At 48.8% G+C, this 15,821-nt stretch overlaps 1 protein-coding gene across 2 annotated transcripts in view; it reads left to right on the top strand.

Moving 5' to 3' along the window:
• Positions 1-15,821, top strand: part of CECR2 (cat eye syndrome chromosome region, candidate 2) — a 109,159-nt gene that overhangs the window by 76,598 nt on the left and 16,740 nt on the right. For both annotated transcript variants that reach the window (XM_014937498.1, XM_014937499.1), the window contains exons 4-13: positions 381-520; positions 1,037-1,141; positions 1,757-1,806; positions 4,111-4,280; positions 5,019-5,096; positions 9,921-10,077; positions 13,940-14,069; positions 14,337-14,374; positions 14,472-14,563; positions 14,849-14,975. In XM_014937498.1, coding sequence (XP_014792984.1) covers positions 465-520; positions 1,037-1,141; positions 1,757-1,806; positions 4,111-4,280; positions 5,019-5,096; positions 9,921-10,077; positions 13,940-14,069; positions 14,337-14,374; positions 14,472-14,563; positions 14,849-14,975 — 1,003 coding nt within the window. In that variant the 5' untranslated portion in view covers positions 381-464. The remainder of the gene's footprint in view (positions 1-380; positions 521-1,036; positions 1,142-1,756; positions 1,807-4,110; positions 4,281-5,018; positions 5,097-9,920; positions 10,078-13,939; positions 14,070-14,336; positions 14,375-14,471; positions 14,564-14,848; positions 14,976-15,821) is intronic.

Genomic DNA, 15,821 nt, shown 5'->3' with positions numbered 1-15,821 from the left:
GGAAGGGTGATGGCGGGGAGGGGGGAGGGAGCTTCTCAGGGCTGTGCGTGACTGTCGCCAGCACTAATTAGACCTTCCCTGTCAGGAGCACCAGAGATGAAATGTTAAAACGAGAGAGGCCATTCAAATTAGAGATGCCAATCTAAATCCCTCCCTGGACAGAGAGCGAACAGTCACCTTCCCCCTGGAGTAACATTTTTTTTTCCCAGCTCGGCCAGGAGGAGCAGCTGTACCGCTGCTGTGGGGTTGGTGGGAGAGGAGGAGGAGGAGAGGGAGGGAGGGAGGTGTTTGCGGAGGGGTGTCATCATGTTTTGTGTGACAATGTGGCCGCTTTTCAACTTGTCACCGTCTGGCGGGGCCTGGGGGGGGGTGTCACACAGGGCTTGGACGCCGACAGCCTCCGCGTGGAGCCGCTGGGCGAGGACAGCAGCGGTGCCCTGTACTGGTACTTCTACGGCACACGGATGTACAAGGAGGACCCCGTGCAGGGGAAAACCAACGGAGAACTGGCTCCAGACAGGTAACAACCCACCACCACCATGTTCCCCCCGTGTCTGGGTGCAGGGGGTAAAGAGAGGGGGGGACATCACAGCCAGCCCGGCTGGAGGGGACTCCGCTTGACTGCTGTTGTGTCGGGAGGGGGATAACGGGAAGGGGGGGGGGGTTAGCCTGGGAGAGAGCTGGGGAGGTGTGGGGCGAGACTGGAGTTGCCAAGCAGACTGCGAGCTGCCCCGTGCATTGTGTGGGAAGCCAGCCCTGCAGCCTTTGTGGCACCGGGAGAGCCTGCTGTGGGAGCGATGCTGCCTGCCCCACCGCATTCCTCCCCGTCTGCCCCGCACCGCGCCGGCGGCTCCCACATCAGGCTCCCAGTGAGTGGGAACCCCTCCTCTCCTCCCCTCCCTTCCCCTGTCCCGTCCGCTGCTCTTGATTTAATCCCTCCTTTGGTTGGGTTCCTAGCAGCTGTTCCGATTTCCCTGCCCTTGTCTCATCCTCCCTCGCTCGGCGGATATTTCACGGTGGTTTCGCCGTTTCGCAGGGGATGCGGGGGGCAGGCAAACGCCCCAAACGTCCCTGGGAAAACGGGCAAGAGACGAGGGCGACCCCCGAAGCGGAAAAAACTAATGGAAGAAAATTTGCTGAGGTATGGAAAGGTTGTTCCTGCAATTGATGTAAAATGCCTATGTTCCCAGAGGTAAGTATAATGTACTTCTGGGGTTCCCCCAATAAGTATGTATATACCACGAAGCCATCATTTCAATACATCTGAAAAGTGAAGCAAGCTCAGGCACGGTGGGTGCTTTGATCCCTCTCCAAGGAAAATTCTGACTGAGCTGGAAGCCAAGTTTGGCAAAACAGTGGGTATCACTCTTCCAACCGCCTCTCTTCGGATGCAGTTCCCCAGTGCAGTGCTAGGGGATATGCACCTGATAAAGAAATCTTTCAACTACGTAGCACTTGAAGCCAAAAGCCTGGCCACTTGAGACAGTACAGATTTTGGGATGCTTCCCATAAGAATTGAAAGACTGTCCTTTGCTAAACTCCAGCCTGCACCCTTCACTTCTTGAAATTGTACGAAGCTATGATAAATATATATGTGAATATATATATCAAATGTGTGTCCTACACTCTGTTTTTTTTCATGGTTTTACTGTGCATTAAATAATTGCTGCATCCTCAGTTCTCTGAAGTGGCTGCATTTCAATGATGTGAAGTAATGTATTTATTGTATCTTTCCCTTTTTTTTTTTTTTTGGTAGGGAGAAGGCAGAAGAGAACTTGCTAATCCGCGAGACTCAGATAAGAAATGGTAAAGAGATTTTGCGGGGTCAGGGTTGATACGATCAGCTAACACAGCCCTTAAATTATCAAAGCCTGGAGAGATGCCTTTCTCAGGAAAGGGAGACTCTTTCTGCCGGTTATTGGGGCTGAGGTTGGAAGGAGACGTTGGGAGTTGCAGGCTGCCTTGCAGCTGGGAGCCTGGGCACCTGCGGGCTTCCTGCCTTATCCTGGATTAGTTTGGGATGAAGAAACCTAAGGTATTGGGTTACACTAGGCCTTGGGGGCCCACCTACTCACTGAAGTTGATGAAAATGGGCTGCAAATGGCCCTTGCTCCTCCAGGGATGAGGTGAGCCCTGTTTTAGTGGGTTTTTTCAGACTGGGAAGAGAATAGGGTCAGTGATGCCAAGATAGAGAAGGAAGAACCATTTTGGTTGTCCTCGCCTCTGTTTCCCGATGGCCGTTGGGTGGCTGAACTCGGTAAATGATGACTTGGAGTTACCCACCTAAGGGTTAACGAGGCAAGCAGTAAAAACAAGTTGGCAACTTAATGTGAAACTGAGTCTGAGGGGGCTGGAGACTCATTTGTCATACATGTGGATCCATTGGCCTCCCCATAACCCAGGGGCTCGCTCAGCCTGCGTGTTGCCCCACAATAAAAGGCAAGGGTGGCTTTATCTTTGCTGTGCCTCCTTCCCTTCGCCCTTTGTCTTCAGATTTTTCAGATTTCTTTCCTGGTGGCTGCTCCAGAGCTGGAGAGAAGTGCTGAGGGTTTTATCAGATCATTGTCCTTCAGTACCTTGTGTCACTTCAGCTGTGGAGTAACCTTCTGGTGGCACGGAGCAGTGCCTTAGTCCTGGTTGCCTTTGAAACGAGTCGTCCATAGGCAGCTGGCAAGGGAAGGAGAAATGAGGGGGTAAGGTCCTCACTGCAGGTGGGCAGGGGACAGCTTTGCACAGCCAGGGTGGCAGAAACCAGCACGTGGTTGGGCCTTGACCACCTCAGTTACATTAAACCCCAGCACGTTAAACTCGAGAGCGGGTTAAGCTACATGCTGGCCCGTGACCTGGAGCCACCACACACCTCCCCCTGGGCGGCCACCACGGCACGGAGGTTTCCGACAGAGGGCATGTGGCTGGAGGGAGGCTGCAGCTCTCTGGTCTTACTGGAGCAACCTGATAGCTCATGTGCTGGAGCCACCGGCAGCTCAAATCCACAAAGGGCCCAAGGTCAGGTTTAGAAAGAAAAGGGCTCTGTTTTTTACTTCTTTAGATTTTTCATAGTCAGTTTGTTTGAAAATGGGGTGAGAAGCTGCATGACATCTGCCAGTGGGGGTGGTGACCCTTGCTTTCTTTCCAGTAGCCTGGTGGTTAGCTCTAGAAAAGTCTGGAGTCAGCTGAGAACCCCTCAGCCTGAAGGGGTTTCAACCAATGTCTTCCCCCTCCCCAAAAACGGGCCACAACATTTTTTGCTTAGAGAGCTTCCCGGGGCAAAAGCATGCAAGTTGCAACCCATGAGGCTTCTCTGCTCTGTGTAAACATTTGTGGAGCAGGAACCACAATTCCCCTTCTCCAGGTGGGTGTTCCAACCACCACAAGAGAGAGTCCTTCCTTTGCAATTAATATTCAAATGTTTCACACAAGGCGGAACAGCCCAGAGTGTCTTGGTAGTTGGGACATGCTTCAGAGCAGTGGGAGATCTGCTTCAGATCCCACTCTGGATCGAGCAGGGATGGGATGTGAACTTTTGGAACTTCCCCCTCATCTGGCAGCCCGATGAAGCCCATCCTTCACTTCCTCTTCTGTTCTTTCAAGTGCCTGCAAACAAAATGTTTCGACTGGGAAGAATGGGAGGTTTTATTCACTGCAGCAAAGGTTTGCAGTACTAAAAAAAAAAAAAAATTGGCTTATTTCAAATAACATTAATTTTCAATGTTTTTATTCTGCTGCCAGACTAAAGCAGACATTTGCATTACCCTATGTCCTGCTCTGGCTGAGAGCTTCCATTACAAGAAACAAATTAAATCCTTTTCCCTGCTCTGTCATAGCTGGAATGGAGGCTTACTTACAGGGATGTCATGCTACCCATGTGTTGCAAAGGGCTACCATTACTTCTTCACCTGTGTGCTTCCTCTGTGTCTTGGCATCACTTTGGGCCTTGCTAGGGGAGGTAGCAGTGCTTCTGGTGGGTCTATAGCAAAGAGCATGTTTCTCATAACAGTGGCCATTGGCAGTATCTTTTGCTCTTCCTGAGCCCTGAGGAGAGGAGAAGGGATAAAGAAAAGTTGTTAGTCATATCTGCTGTGGAGATAACATCCTTTCATGTTGTTGAAGGGTCCCAAGGGCCTGGCCGTGGGACATGGTGGCTGCTGTGTCAGACGGAAGAGGAGTGGAGGCAGGTCACAGAGAGCTTCAGAGAGAGGACTTCCCTTAGAGAGCGGCAGCTCTACAAACTCTTGAGTGAAGACTTCCTGCCGGAGATCTGCAACATGATTGCACAGAAGGTGAGGAGACATGACATCCTGTTTACCTCTCCATGACCGCTTCCAAGAGCATGGACGTTTGCTGATTGAAGGAGAGTTAAATCCAAGCAGCCTGGCACCCCGTCCTGCTGCCCCCTACTCCAGCCTGCAAGTGTTGTTGATGTGGGGGCCGTTGAGCTTGTGTATGGGGAGAAAGACTCTCCTCCATGGAGTGGCAGGGCTAGAGTCGATAATTAAGGATCTGGTTCGTGATTGCACGGCAGCATAGGTCGGATGGCTGAAGGGGTTACTGTCTTCAGCCACCTTCTGTGTCCCTTTTCTGCTAGCAGGGAATCTCTGTCTGCTTTTGAACTGCTGCGATTTACAGCCTAGCTTTTCTATGCAAACTGCCTCTGATTTCACTTTTACTGCCATTTCTCAGCTGGCTCTGCTGAAGTGGCTGCTTTAGCTGTCCTAAGTCCTCTTGAGCTGGTATGTCAGAGCCCCGAAACTCCGAAGGGTATTGTCTGTCAACTGAATGTTTTCAGGTGGGACAGATTTGGAACAAGATCCTTCGGCTAGATGGCTTTGTAAAATGGGCTCTGCGTTCAGCCTGATGTTCTTGGATTGAGTTCAGCTTGCTTGTTTGCTACCCTTGTAAAGCTAATAGGGATTTCATGGTCACTTCTAGCCCCCAGAGTTTCTCCTGCCAGTATCACCGATGTGCCCTAATTTCCTCCACTCTCTTTTTCCTTCCCTCAATTCTCAACCCCGTTTCAGGAGAAGCGTCTACAGCGGACAGAGTTTTCTCCCAGGTGGATGTCTGACCATCAGCCCATCAAACCAATCAAGCAGGAGGTGAGGGGGGGGTGGTGTGAGGGGGAGGACGACGGAGGGAGGCGAGAGCAGATGCCTCCTGGGGGAAAAAATAAACCGCAGCATCGCTATTCAGTGGGAAGGAGCCATTTGAAAGTGCTTGTGCTGAAAGAGAGATGGGTGGTAATGCCTGTCAAAGGCAGGCTGACATTCGGGGTTTGTATGGCGAGCAGGGAGGTGCTGCCCTCTGGATCGCAGAGGTAACCGGCCTCGCCGCAGACTCCGGTGCAGCTGCATATGGAAATCTGCGCTCAGTCTGGGGAATTCCACTTCAATGAAAGTGCTGGCACATTCGAGGCAGTTCAAAGAAAAGTTGAAGAAGGATGAGAGAGCTAGAAGAACCGGCTTACAAAGGGAAATGACAGAAATTCAGCCAAGGGGAAAACGTGAGGCTGCAAACACATGAGGGTGTCGATAGCGCGGAGGGAGAGGAGGATGACTGATGCGGTACGGAGCTGAGCGAGGAGGGGGTCAGCTGGAAATGGAAGTCACAATTTAGGCTGCTTAAAGAAACGCTTATCAAACTGCAGCCTTGTCAGCTGAAACGGCTCTTTCCGTGCCTCTTCACCCTCATCTCCTCTCCGCCCCGGCGGTGTAACAGCACTGCCGCTTGCGGGTCTGTGCAGTGAACCAGACCCAGGAAAATGACTGGAGTTAAATATAACCTTTTTCTTTGGTCGGGGTTATTTTTAACGTAGATCAGCTTTCCCATCCAGTTCGCCATGCGGCCCCCAACAGTCATGGTAGGGTGGAGATGGGGGGTCTTTGAACTGGCAACTGCTACCTAAAGCAATCGGTCAGGCAACACGGGATTAGCTTTGCAGGAAAAAAAAATTGGCTTGATTCTATCAGGCTGTGGCATAATCTCTCGCTGTAGATGTAACGAAAACATAGTTACCTGGTGTTTTGTCAAACCCTGGGAAATTAAACTGCAGGGAATATTCCGCGTGAGCCAGGGTCAGGGGTTCCCGCAAAACAAAGGAGAAAGTACAGTTCTCCACAATAAATAGAATTACTTACAATAGATAAATAAAAGGAAGGAAGAACTTCTCATCACGCTGCAGATAAAAGCCTGCCGAGAGGAAAATAAGACCCCAGTGATGGTCAGTTTGGGGCCAGTATTGCTCTCTGCAAAGCCCACCAATGCAGGAAGCGCCAGGGACACGTGTTTGTTCACAGGCAGCAGAAATCCCAGAGGAGGAGGGGAGTGGGAAACACATGGAGCCTGAATGATGCTAATCAGTACCGCAGGTGCTCCAGGTCTGCGGCGGCAGAGGGCTGTTAATTGCTGCCTGTGGGCCAGTGAAACGTTTCCAGCGAGCGGGGGGCCCTCTCAGCTCCCGCTGCGCTGAGGCATGGGGAGCCAGCCCCAGCGCAAGGGTGGCGATGCTCCTGCTGGCTCCCCAGCAGGACGTAGCAGTCATCCCTGCCCTGGAGAAGCCAAGGAAGGTGCCAGCATGTCTGATGGCTTGTTTGCCAAGTGAAGGGCGGACAACGGGCAAGTCTGGGGGAGAAAAACCTCAGTCCCGGTGCAGGGGTGACCCCTTCCTCCCAGCTCGGTGAGCTGGATGTCGCTTCGGTCCGAGATATAACTGCTCCGTAGGCTCCTAATCCTGCGGGGGATTTCTCAACAGGTGGTTCAGATTAGCTCCTCATTAAAGAGCTGCCTGAGCAGCACCCTCATTAGGGCAGCGCTGCGGAAATCGGAGCAGGGAAGGTTTGGAGGGCGAGGGGCTGGGGCGCCCGGGGCACCCGCGCCTCCTGGCCTTCTGCCCCTGAAGCCTGATACCCACTGTCTGGAGAGCAAAGCAAAAGGCAGAAGTTTGGCCCTTTGGGGGTCCCAGGGGGGTTAAGGCAGATGTTGTGTCCTGGAGTGCTCTCTGGCGGAGGGAAGCAGGCGGTGATGCTGTGGTCGCAGATGAGAGGGGTGTTTTTTGTCCTCCAAGTGGGGAGGAAGCTGGAGAAGAGTCTCTTTGCCACCTCTTCCTTCCTGAAGGAAGTTTAACTCGTGTTGGGTTCTTGCTTTTGTTGGTCCAATAGGTGTCTGTTTCCATCGCATCTAGTAGGAGTTTGCTTGTTGGTGTTTGCTTATTTTTTTTAACCCTGAGTTGAGCACCCTTCTCCCCAGTGGGCTTAAGTGAGGCACTGGGCAGCAGGTCCCTCTCAAAATCTGGCTCTTGCTGCGCCTGAAGTGTCTCAAAGAGCCCATGCCAGCATTGCTGCTGCCCTGCAAGCACTGCAGGGAGCAAGTGCCCTTGTCACCAGCATCCACTGCAGCCCTCGGTGCTCACCAGACTCCGCTTGTGGGTCGTGTATTTCCCTTTTCTTCTCTTCCTACATCTGCTGGGATGACGTCTTCTCCTTTGCATCGGATTGCCCCGTTGCTTTGTCGGTGCCGTGTTGGTGGTGGGTGGGTTGAGGTGGGAAGTGCTATCACTTCTGTGTCACGCCATTACAGACCAGGGTGCTGAATGCACCCTGAGGGCTCAGAGGGGCCCTGGTGTCAGCCCTGCAGCTTGGATGGTGCAGTCACGTTTCTGTAGGACACAAGTGGTGGAAGCTGTATGAATCCAGGGAAGGGGAAGGCCAGACCTGTGCATCAGCAGTTGAAGAAATCAGTGCAGCACGTCAGGCTGGCTTAGATCTACTGGCTGGAGAATCTAGAGGCTGATGGTCGCATCCTCAATAAAACATCTTGTTGTACCAACTTCTGGTGGCTGATTCCTGCTCACTTCTGTCTCTTCCTAATTGCTGCAGAACCTCGTGGTTTTTGGTTCCAATTGCAATTTAAAGATTGATCTAGAAACTTTAAGGGAAAACAAGTTGATGATGATCAGGGTCAGGAAAGGAAAGATGTTTGAAGTGCAAGATTAGAAAATAGGATGGTAGAGTGGTTGAGAAAGGGATATGAAAAGAACCAAAAGTCGAAATGTGGAAATTGATTCTGTAGGTTGTTGGGCTCTTGTACTTGGCAATAGCAGTTTCAGTCCTGGGCATCCTGGTGTTTGGATATTGATCAGTTGGAGGAAAGGTCTGAGAGAGACAACTGGAGTGATTATGGAGCTGGAAGGATTGCGTTATAAGGAAACATTTAACCTAATTACAAAAACATGGGAGTTTCGTCTAAGTGTCTGAGGAATCCCATAAAGACTGGAACATGGCTGAAGAAGAGAATTTATGCTTGCCCAGAAGAGCTTAACTAGGAATTATTGGATGGAATGAGGGGATGAGAAATTAACTTTAGACTGAATATGAGGATAAACTGGTTAACCTAAAGGCAAGTGGACTCACAGAATGGTTTCCTTAGGAAAGCGGTAGAAGAGTGAAGTACTAATATTTGCCAAAGATCTGAAAAGGCAAAGAAGATGGTCAGTGTTCCCTTGTGGTGAGTTCATGCTGTAGGTTTCACCTAAAAAGACCAGCCCAGAAAAAGTGGTTTTGCTGTCTAGTCTGTCAGTAGATGCAGGATATGGTCCTAATGCCATCAAGGACCCCTCACCCTCTCTTGGACATTTCTCCGTGGCTGTTGGAGGTTGAAGCATAATTCTCTTAATATCTTGTTGCTGCTGGAGACAGGGAGATAATACATGATGCTCATCCTCGGAGGGCTGCAGGGGGAGATGTAGGGCAGTGCTGTGTAGGGAAAGGGAGGTAGAGTGGGAATGAATGTACAATGAAACCAGACAACAATTCTAGGCGTTTACCAAAACACCCCAAGGTTCCACTTCTAGGCAATGAAACAAGGACAAAATAGTAATTGTGGTGCCAGATTTTTTTCTGGGGATTAATAATGGGCCTGGAGAAGTTGATGGTCTGAGCAGCAGCCAAAGGACCCCAGCTGATTACTAATCCTCAGGAAATGCCTGGTTATTCCCTGAAAATGAAGGTGGAGAAAACTGTATGGGCACTGTTCTTTTCCGGCCGATATTCCCTGCTGATAAGGTACGCATATCTTGGTCTTGCAGAATTCAAAGAGGTAGGAGTGGCTGGCAGATGACCGATTCATTTGTCTTATAATTAAATTGAGCTAATAAAGCTGATTCCACACTGCCATATAGATACCTCGCACTTTATTGGAGAAATAGGAGCAGGCGATCGCTGAGGAGCCCGCAGTCTCAGAGGGATCAAACACAGCTCTGCAGCCTGATGGCAGTGGCGGTGGGGGGTAGGAAGTGGGGCAATAAAGACCCAGGCGTCCTTGAATGAGGAAACTGGTTGGGAGACCCAGCAGGAAAACTGTCCCAACAAACAAGCCAGAACTAGTTTGGGGGAGATTAGTTCATGTAAATATGGCAGGCCCTATTTTGAAGGGGAAAGGAAAATACCCCAAACGATACCTTGATGCAAGGTGGTACCGGCCCCTTTTCCTGTCCTAAGGACTGTGTTTTATAGCAGAGCCAGCTTTGACAGAGTAGTCCTTCCTGCTCACACTTGCAACTCAGGGCTTTGCTAGCTGGAAGGCGTAGAGGTGTTGTGTGGTGGTGTCAGCAGCCTGAATCCTACGCCCAGAAGGGAAATACATGAGGTGCGTCCCCTGGCAGAGTGGCAGCTTGTCTAACCCATCGCTTCTCCTTCCTTTGTCCCTATGTCAGTAGGATTTCATTGCTTCACAAATAACTTTCCTTTACATGTTGCTTTTCATCTGCAAATTCATATGTGCATATGTTTCTTCTTCCTTCTTTTTGTTTTTTTCCCCCCAGCCATTCATTGTAGGTGTGCTTTAATGCTTGCTCAAAGTAAACCTGCCTCTGTTCAGGCTGCAATAAGCCGATGCATTACAATTTTTGGTGCACCATTTTGTCCCAGGTAAACCCGAACGTGCTGAGTTCGATGGAGAAGCAGAGGCGCAGAGAGGAAGAGGAGGAGCGCCAAATCCTTATAGCAGTACAGAAGAGGGAGCAGGAACAGCTGCTGAAGGAAGAGAGGAAGAGAGAGATGGAGGAGAAGGTGAAAGCCGTGGAAGGTATGTGCGGCCAGTGTGAAGCAGGAGTGGAAGCTTTCAAAGCCAAGATTGAGATCTTGAATTAAGATTTGCCATTTGCATACCTCTCCTGCCAGACCTACTAATGGGAATATCTTTTCTTGCACTTACCTTGGATAAATTGGTCTGACTGTAGCTTCTTTTCCTTTGTCTATCTCCCTTGGTGTGTTGGTAGATGTTCTCTGGTGCACCCTTCGACTGTGTCATCTTCCTCAAGTCATGCTTATTTTCTCCCTTGCCCCAGCTGTACTTTTTTTGCTGCTATTTGTGGTTTTCCTCAGTTCTCTTCTGTCTCCCAGCTTGTGTCCTCATGGATTTTCCTGTGTTCAGGGTCAGCTGGCTTTGCTCTTGCTGAATAGCGTTTGGTCCTTTTGCCTCAATGCCTGATGAAAGGATTCCCTTTGAGGATGAGGGGAAGGAGACAACATGGGAGTAGCAAGAGTAGTTTTATATTGGTACTGGCCTTATCATCTGGAAAATTAAAGATGAGAGGACCAGGCTAAATAGAGCACCAGAGGTGGCAACTTCAGGTGTTCAGGTTTTGAATTAAATGCTGATTAAAGCTGTTCTGCAAGCAACAGCCATGTTGCATTTAATATGTCAGATCAAGGTACAGACAGCAGGTGTTTAGCCAGTACATGGAGGCACTGGTGTCTAAGAGCAGGCTCATTTCTGATGACCTTCTCTCTGTCAAACCTCCCTTATGGGGATTCCTTTATCTGCTGCTTTTGCCGCAGTGGCTGGCTGGGCTGTTGCAGTTCCAGGAAAAGGCTGAACATCTTCAGAAAACTGTGATGGTGGTGTGTGGCAGTATCAGTATCATGAATCCTTAAGTGGATAAAGAATCAGAAAAGGAAAAAAGATTAAATTCATGCAGACCTTGTAAACTTTCCAAGATGAAACAGTCTGCTACCAGATGTTTGGTAGCAGACCAGATGTTATCTAAGAATAGTTTCTTTTACCTGCTTACCTTTCTAACCTTTAGAAAATCCAATTACTTGCTTGCCCTTCATATATTCCTGGTTGGCAGTCCTATCTAATCTGGTGCTTTAAACTGAGAATCATCCAGCTTCTATATCTGCCACAGATATCTGTTTCACCTTGGCAAATTGCATATTCTCTGCGCTTTAATTCTCCATCTGTATAGACAAAATGAATCTTGAAGTTCCAGAGAGCTGCAAAGTTAAACGTACCTGTTAAAAGGTCTTGTTTTGGTATAAGCCATGTCCTTTTCTGGGTGAATGCAATCACTACATCACCTTATGCAAAAGGCACCAGAGCCATTCAAAGAAACTGGCATGGGAGTGGGCAGTAAACTGTTTTAAGCCAATTTAGCATATATTCACGCTTTTCTTGGCAGAGGTGCTTTTTATTTTGGTTTGTGCAGTTTCTTACAGGTTAGTGTAAACTTGTCCCTAGTCAGTTTAGGCTAAGTCAGGAGAAGTCTCCTTTTAAGCTGATGCAAAAGCCTTTTGGAAAGGTTATTTAAATGGCTGACTTGTTCAGTTAAACCACTGCAGTATTTTTCATCCCTAGAAACGGCAGCTATCCAGGTAAAACTTTGGCTTCTTAGCCATCTTTCCTTATTGCCAAGCACACCCTCCATTAGCATTTGCTTTCTTGACAGCTCTTATGGACAGAAAGTGATTTGAAAATTAAGTAATTTGTTTTGCTTGGTTCAGATTTGTTAAAGCTGGACATCTGTTCACAGAGGTTTTCTTGTGTTTTGCAGTCTGTTTGGGATTTAACATTAATGTTGTAAGGTCTTCTGTAGAGGGGTGATGTGAAACACAGGGTGAAATATCTGCTCTCTGATGAACTTCATCAGCACCTCACCTGCTTCTCAGTTTGGGACTGTATGCCTGTTTTTAGATTACGCTCCTGTTTCCAATCTGGGATTTCACTTCCCCCCAACACCAACGCGCGCCCCGGGTAGCGAGCCTCCTGCTGGGTCCATCTGTACTTTCCTGAATTTAAGAGTTAAAGCAGCTTTCTAGATTTCTACCACAACAGCAGGTTAGAGTTTCCCAGTTCTCTTCCCAGATGCTGCTCCAACATTATCTCACACACATGACTTTCTAGCTGTTTGAGGTACTTTACAGGGCATTGGTTAGACTTTGAAAGCTGGTAGGCAGGACTCAGCCCAGGCCAACAGCATGATGACGAGCTCTGCCAGTGATCTTTAACACACTATATTAATCATCTGCTCTGGTAGAGGGACCTGCCATTAAATCCTGAGTGAGCTCCAGTCCGGTACCAGGGTAGTGCTCCCTGATTCCTGTCAATTTACCAGGTCGGACCCCTGGCAGGCCTTGATGGATTGGGGGGTTGGACTAGATGATCTCCAGAGGTCCCTCCCAACCCCATATCGTTTTGTGATTCTGTGATTTCTAAAATTATACATCACCTTACCTCATGGCTGTTCTTGCCATGAGATTTTCCTTTTGCTGCCCAAAGCATTGCCTCATTTTTTTTTCAGCTGTCTCACTTAGGTATCCATTACAATGTCATCTAAGTGATGTTAATTTTATTAAAAAAAGCATGAAGTACTGAACCATGCTTGGACAGACTCAGATAATCTCTGTTCACTGCAATTTGTTGTTGGACTTCTCATCACTAAATGTTATGATAGATACTGTTGGATTCTGAAGGATATCTTAGATGCAAGTTCTGTCCTCACAACTTCATGCTATCCAGAATTTTCTAGCAGGAAATTGGACTTTCTTTTACCAGTCTTTGACATACCTGGCCATGGACCTCCCTGGAAATAACCACCTTGCAGCTATTCCTAGTTTTTTTATGCCTTCAAGCCCCATCCCAAGTTTGTTTTTAACAAAAACAGAGTAAGACAGTAAATTAATACTTTTCCACAGAGCTGGTGCTTCTTGAGTCTTCGACATGTTCCAAAAATGGAGCCTCTGCTAAAGGGTATTAACCAAGTATCCCCCATCTTTCTTTTGCTATGAGTGGTCCCCAATGTGGCCTGTTTTCTGGGGTCTTACTCCTGTGACATCTCTCCTTGAACATTGCTTCTGCAGAATTCTGCTCCTACAGAAAGTTGGTGCAACCGCAGGTGTTTAGCAAGTCAAATGAATTCAGGTTTCCTATAAGAAAAAGGAAATGAGGTTCATAAGAGCCCATAAACTTTCTATTATGAAGCAATCTGTTAGCCAGCTGTCTGGTTGCAAACCACAGGTTATATTACCAGCGTTGCTTCTTCCTGTCTCTCACCTCTTAAACCAAAGCTGTCCCAGTGGCCCTCCTGTGTGGCAGCTTGCTCGTTCTGGCTGCTGGCCGTGAAGGCCTACCTGAGCAATCTTCTCAAGGTTAACCATGGTGGTGGAGGATGTTAATGACCCCAGTTACTCATTGCCACCCACCTGGTAGAACTTCACCCTTCCTTTGGCAGTGCTCTTCCTCCACTTTGGTGCAAAACTGGCTGCCTTGAGTTCACCTGGCTGAGGTGAAGCATCTGAAGGATGGTATCTTAGCAAGCCATCACTTTCCATAGGGCTGATCTACGCTTAGATCTGTGCATTGAACTTCTCTCTTTGTACCACACCGTTGTCAGGAATTTGTCTGGAAGCTGCCTGGGGGAGCATCTGTATCGCAGTAATGCTTCAAAACCACTGATAGTAAATTCAAGGGGAAATGAAGAGGCGTGTTGATGGTGTGCTGTATTCTCACCTCCTCTGCTCCTGTTCTGTTGCTGCTCTTCCTGAAAGAACAAGAACATGTCACGGGCGTTCTTGAGAGTCGCAGGAGCTGCCTTCGTTTTTCCTGCAGGATCTTGTTGACAAGGAGTGCTGAATGGTTTTTCATCTCTCTCCCCTCCCCACTACAGAACGGGCCAGGAGGAGAAAGCTTCGTGAAGAGCGGGCCTGGCTGCTGGCGCAGGGGAAGGAGCTCCCCCCTGAGCTTTCCCACTTGGATCCCAGTTCCCCTACCAGGGAAGAGCGAAGGACCAAGGACCTGTGAGTGTGCAGCTGGGCATGCATGCAGCACATGAGTATGGGGAGGAGAGGAGGGTGATCATTCACAGGAATGAGAGGGGAGAAGTGAGGTTAGAGAACAGCGAGGAGTAACCTGAGAAATATCTGGATTTGGTCCACACTAGAGGAGTGTGTGTGCTGAGTCCTGTTTCTCACCATCATGGCATGGGGTGGAAGGGAAGATGAAGTAGAAGAGCGTGTCTTATATGTCCTCAGTCTGCATATTCACTGTTGTGCTTCCCATTACAGCTTTGAACTGGATGATGAGTTCACAGCCATGTACAAAGGTCAGTCCTGCCCCAGCTTTCCCCTTTGCGTGACTTGCTCAAAGTGAAATACTCCCCTGAGCGTGTGTGTGTAACCGTTCACCTTTCTTACTGCCAGTTCTAGACGTGGTAAAAGCTCACAAGGACTCTTGGCCCTTCTTGGAGCCCGTCGATGAATCATATGCTCCCAACTACTACCAGATCATTAAGGTATGGAAAGTGGTCCCAGCTGACTTGACTGATGCGCTTTGACTGGGTTGCAGTTTTTGTAGAAGTGTTTTGAAGTTTTGCGGGCTGTGTTACCCTCACAGTCAAACTGCATGACTCCCAATAGTCCTTTCTAGCCTTACAAGTCAGGGAAACCAAAGATGAGAGGCTGCCTCTCAGGACAGCAGCCTCTGCTCCCCATCCCCACTCTGTAAGGAAGCTGTTTATACCACGTGGTGAGCCCCACTGTGCTTGCTTTAACTGAAGGGAGGTTTTGTTGCATTTCAGGCCCCCATGGACATCTCTAGCATGGAGAAGAAGTTGAATGGAGGTCAGTACTGCACCAAGGAAGAATTTGTGGGCGATATGAAGACCATGTTCAGGAACTGTCTTAAGTACAATGGTGAAGGCAGTGGTAAGAGCAGCAAGATGCTAAGTTCGTCTATTTGCAGTGCTGAGTCAAAGCAAGCACTGATCTCTCCCTACTCACCAGTACTTGATTCCTGCTTATTTTCTTTCAGGGCACTTTTGGGAGGCTGGGTGAAAAAGTAGGACCTCTGATTATTTTAAGGCCTAGGGTTTTGGCCAGATTTTTAGCACAATTTTCTCGTACTGAAATGGGGCCTGACATGCTAAGGGACTTTCATGTTGGTAGACGGTGAAAAACGTACAAAGAGAAGAGAGCCTGTCTCTGAGCTCATTTCTTTGTGTGCTTGTGTGTCTCAGTGCACTCCTTTGTCTCATAATATCTGTCACAGACTTTGAAAAGCACAGGAGTCTGCTTAGCCCCCAGTGTTTGTTTAGTACCACAGAAAAGTGAGGAAAAACCCAGGTTTGTCGTCCTTTGGATGGAAAATGTAGGGTTTAGGTTCCTTGGCTGTTGAAGGAACAACCGTGACTACAAACAGGAAACCCTGGGTTTAATTGCCATGCCAATTAAAATTCTGCATGTTGCCTAGGTAAGAAACCGGCTCCCATATGGTGGGTCATCACTGCAGACTGTGTCTCACCAGCACCGCCTTGAAAGGGAAAATAGAGCTACCCAGCTTGTCACTGTGGGCCCCAAGTAAAAGCATTCCTGCACTGCCACTGGGAGAGCTCTGTTTCCCGAGGAACTTCTGGGTTAGTTTAGTGGAAACAACTGGAAAGTCATTTGCTTTAAGCTCTTGTCATTAACACCTCTCACATGTCTTTTCCTTCCTATCCACTCCAATGAAAAGTAGGAGCCCCTCTGAGCAGAACTGTCCTGTGGAAATGACGC

The sequence above is a fragment of the Calidris pugnax genome, unplaced genomic scaffold, assembly GCF_001431845.1.
Source record: "Calidris pugnax isolate Ruff unplaced genomic scaffold, ASM143184v1 scaffold1, whole genome shotgun sequence".
Lineage (NCBI taxonomy): Eukaryota > Metazoa > Chordata > Aves > Charadriiformes > Scolopacidae > Calidris > Calidris pugnax.
Note: the sequence above shows the minus strand (reverse complement) of the source record. Positions and strands in the feature narration are given on the sequence as shown.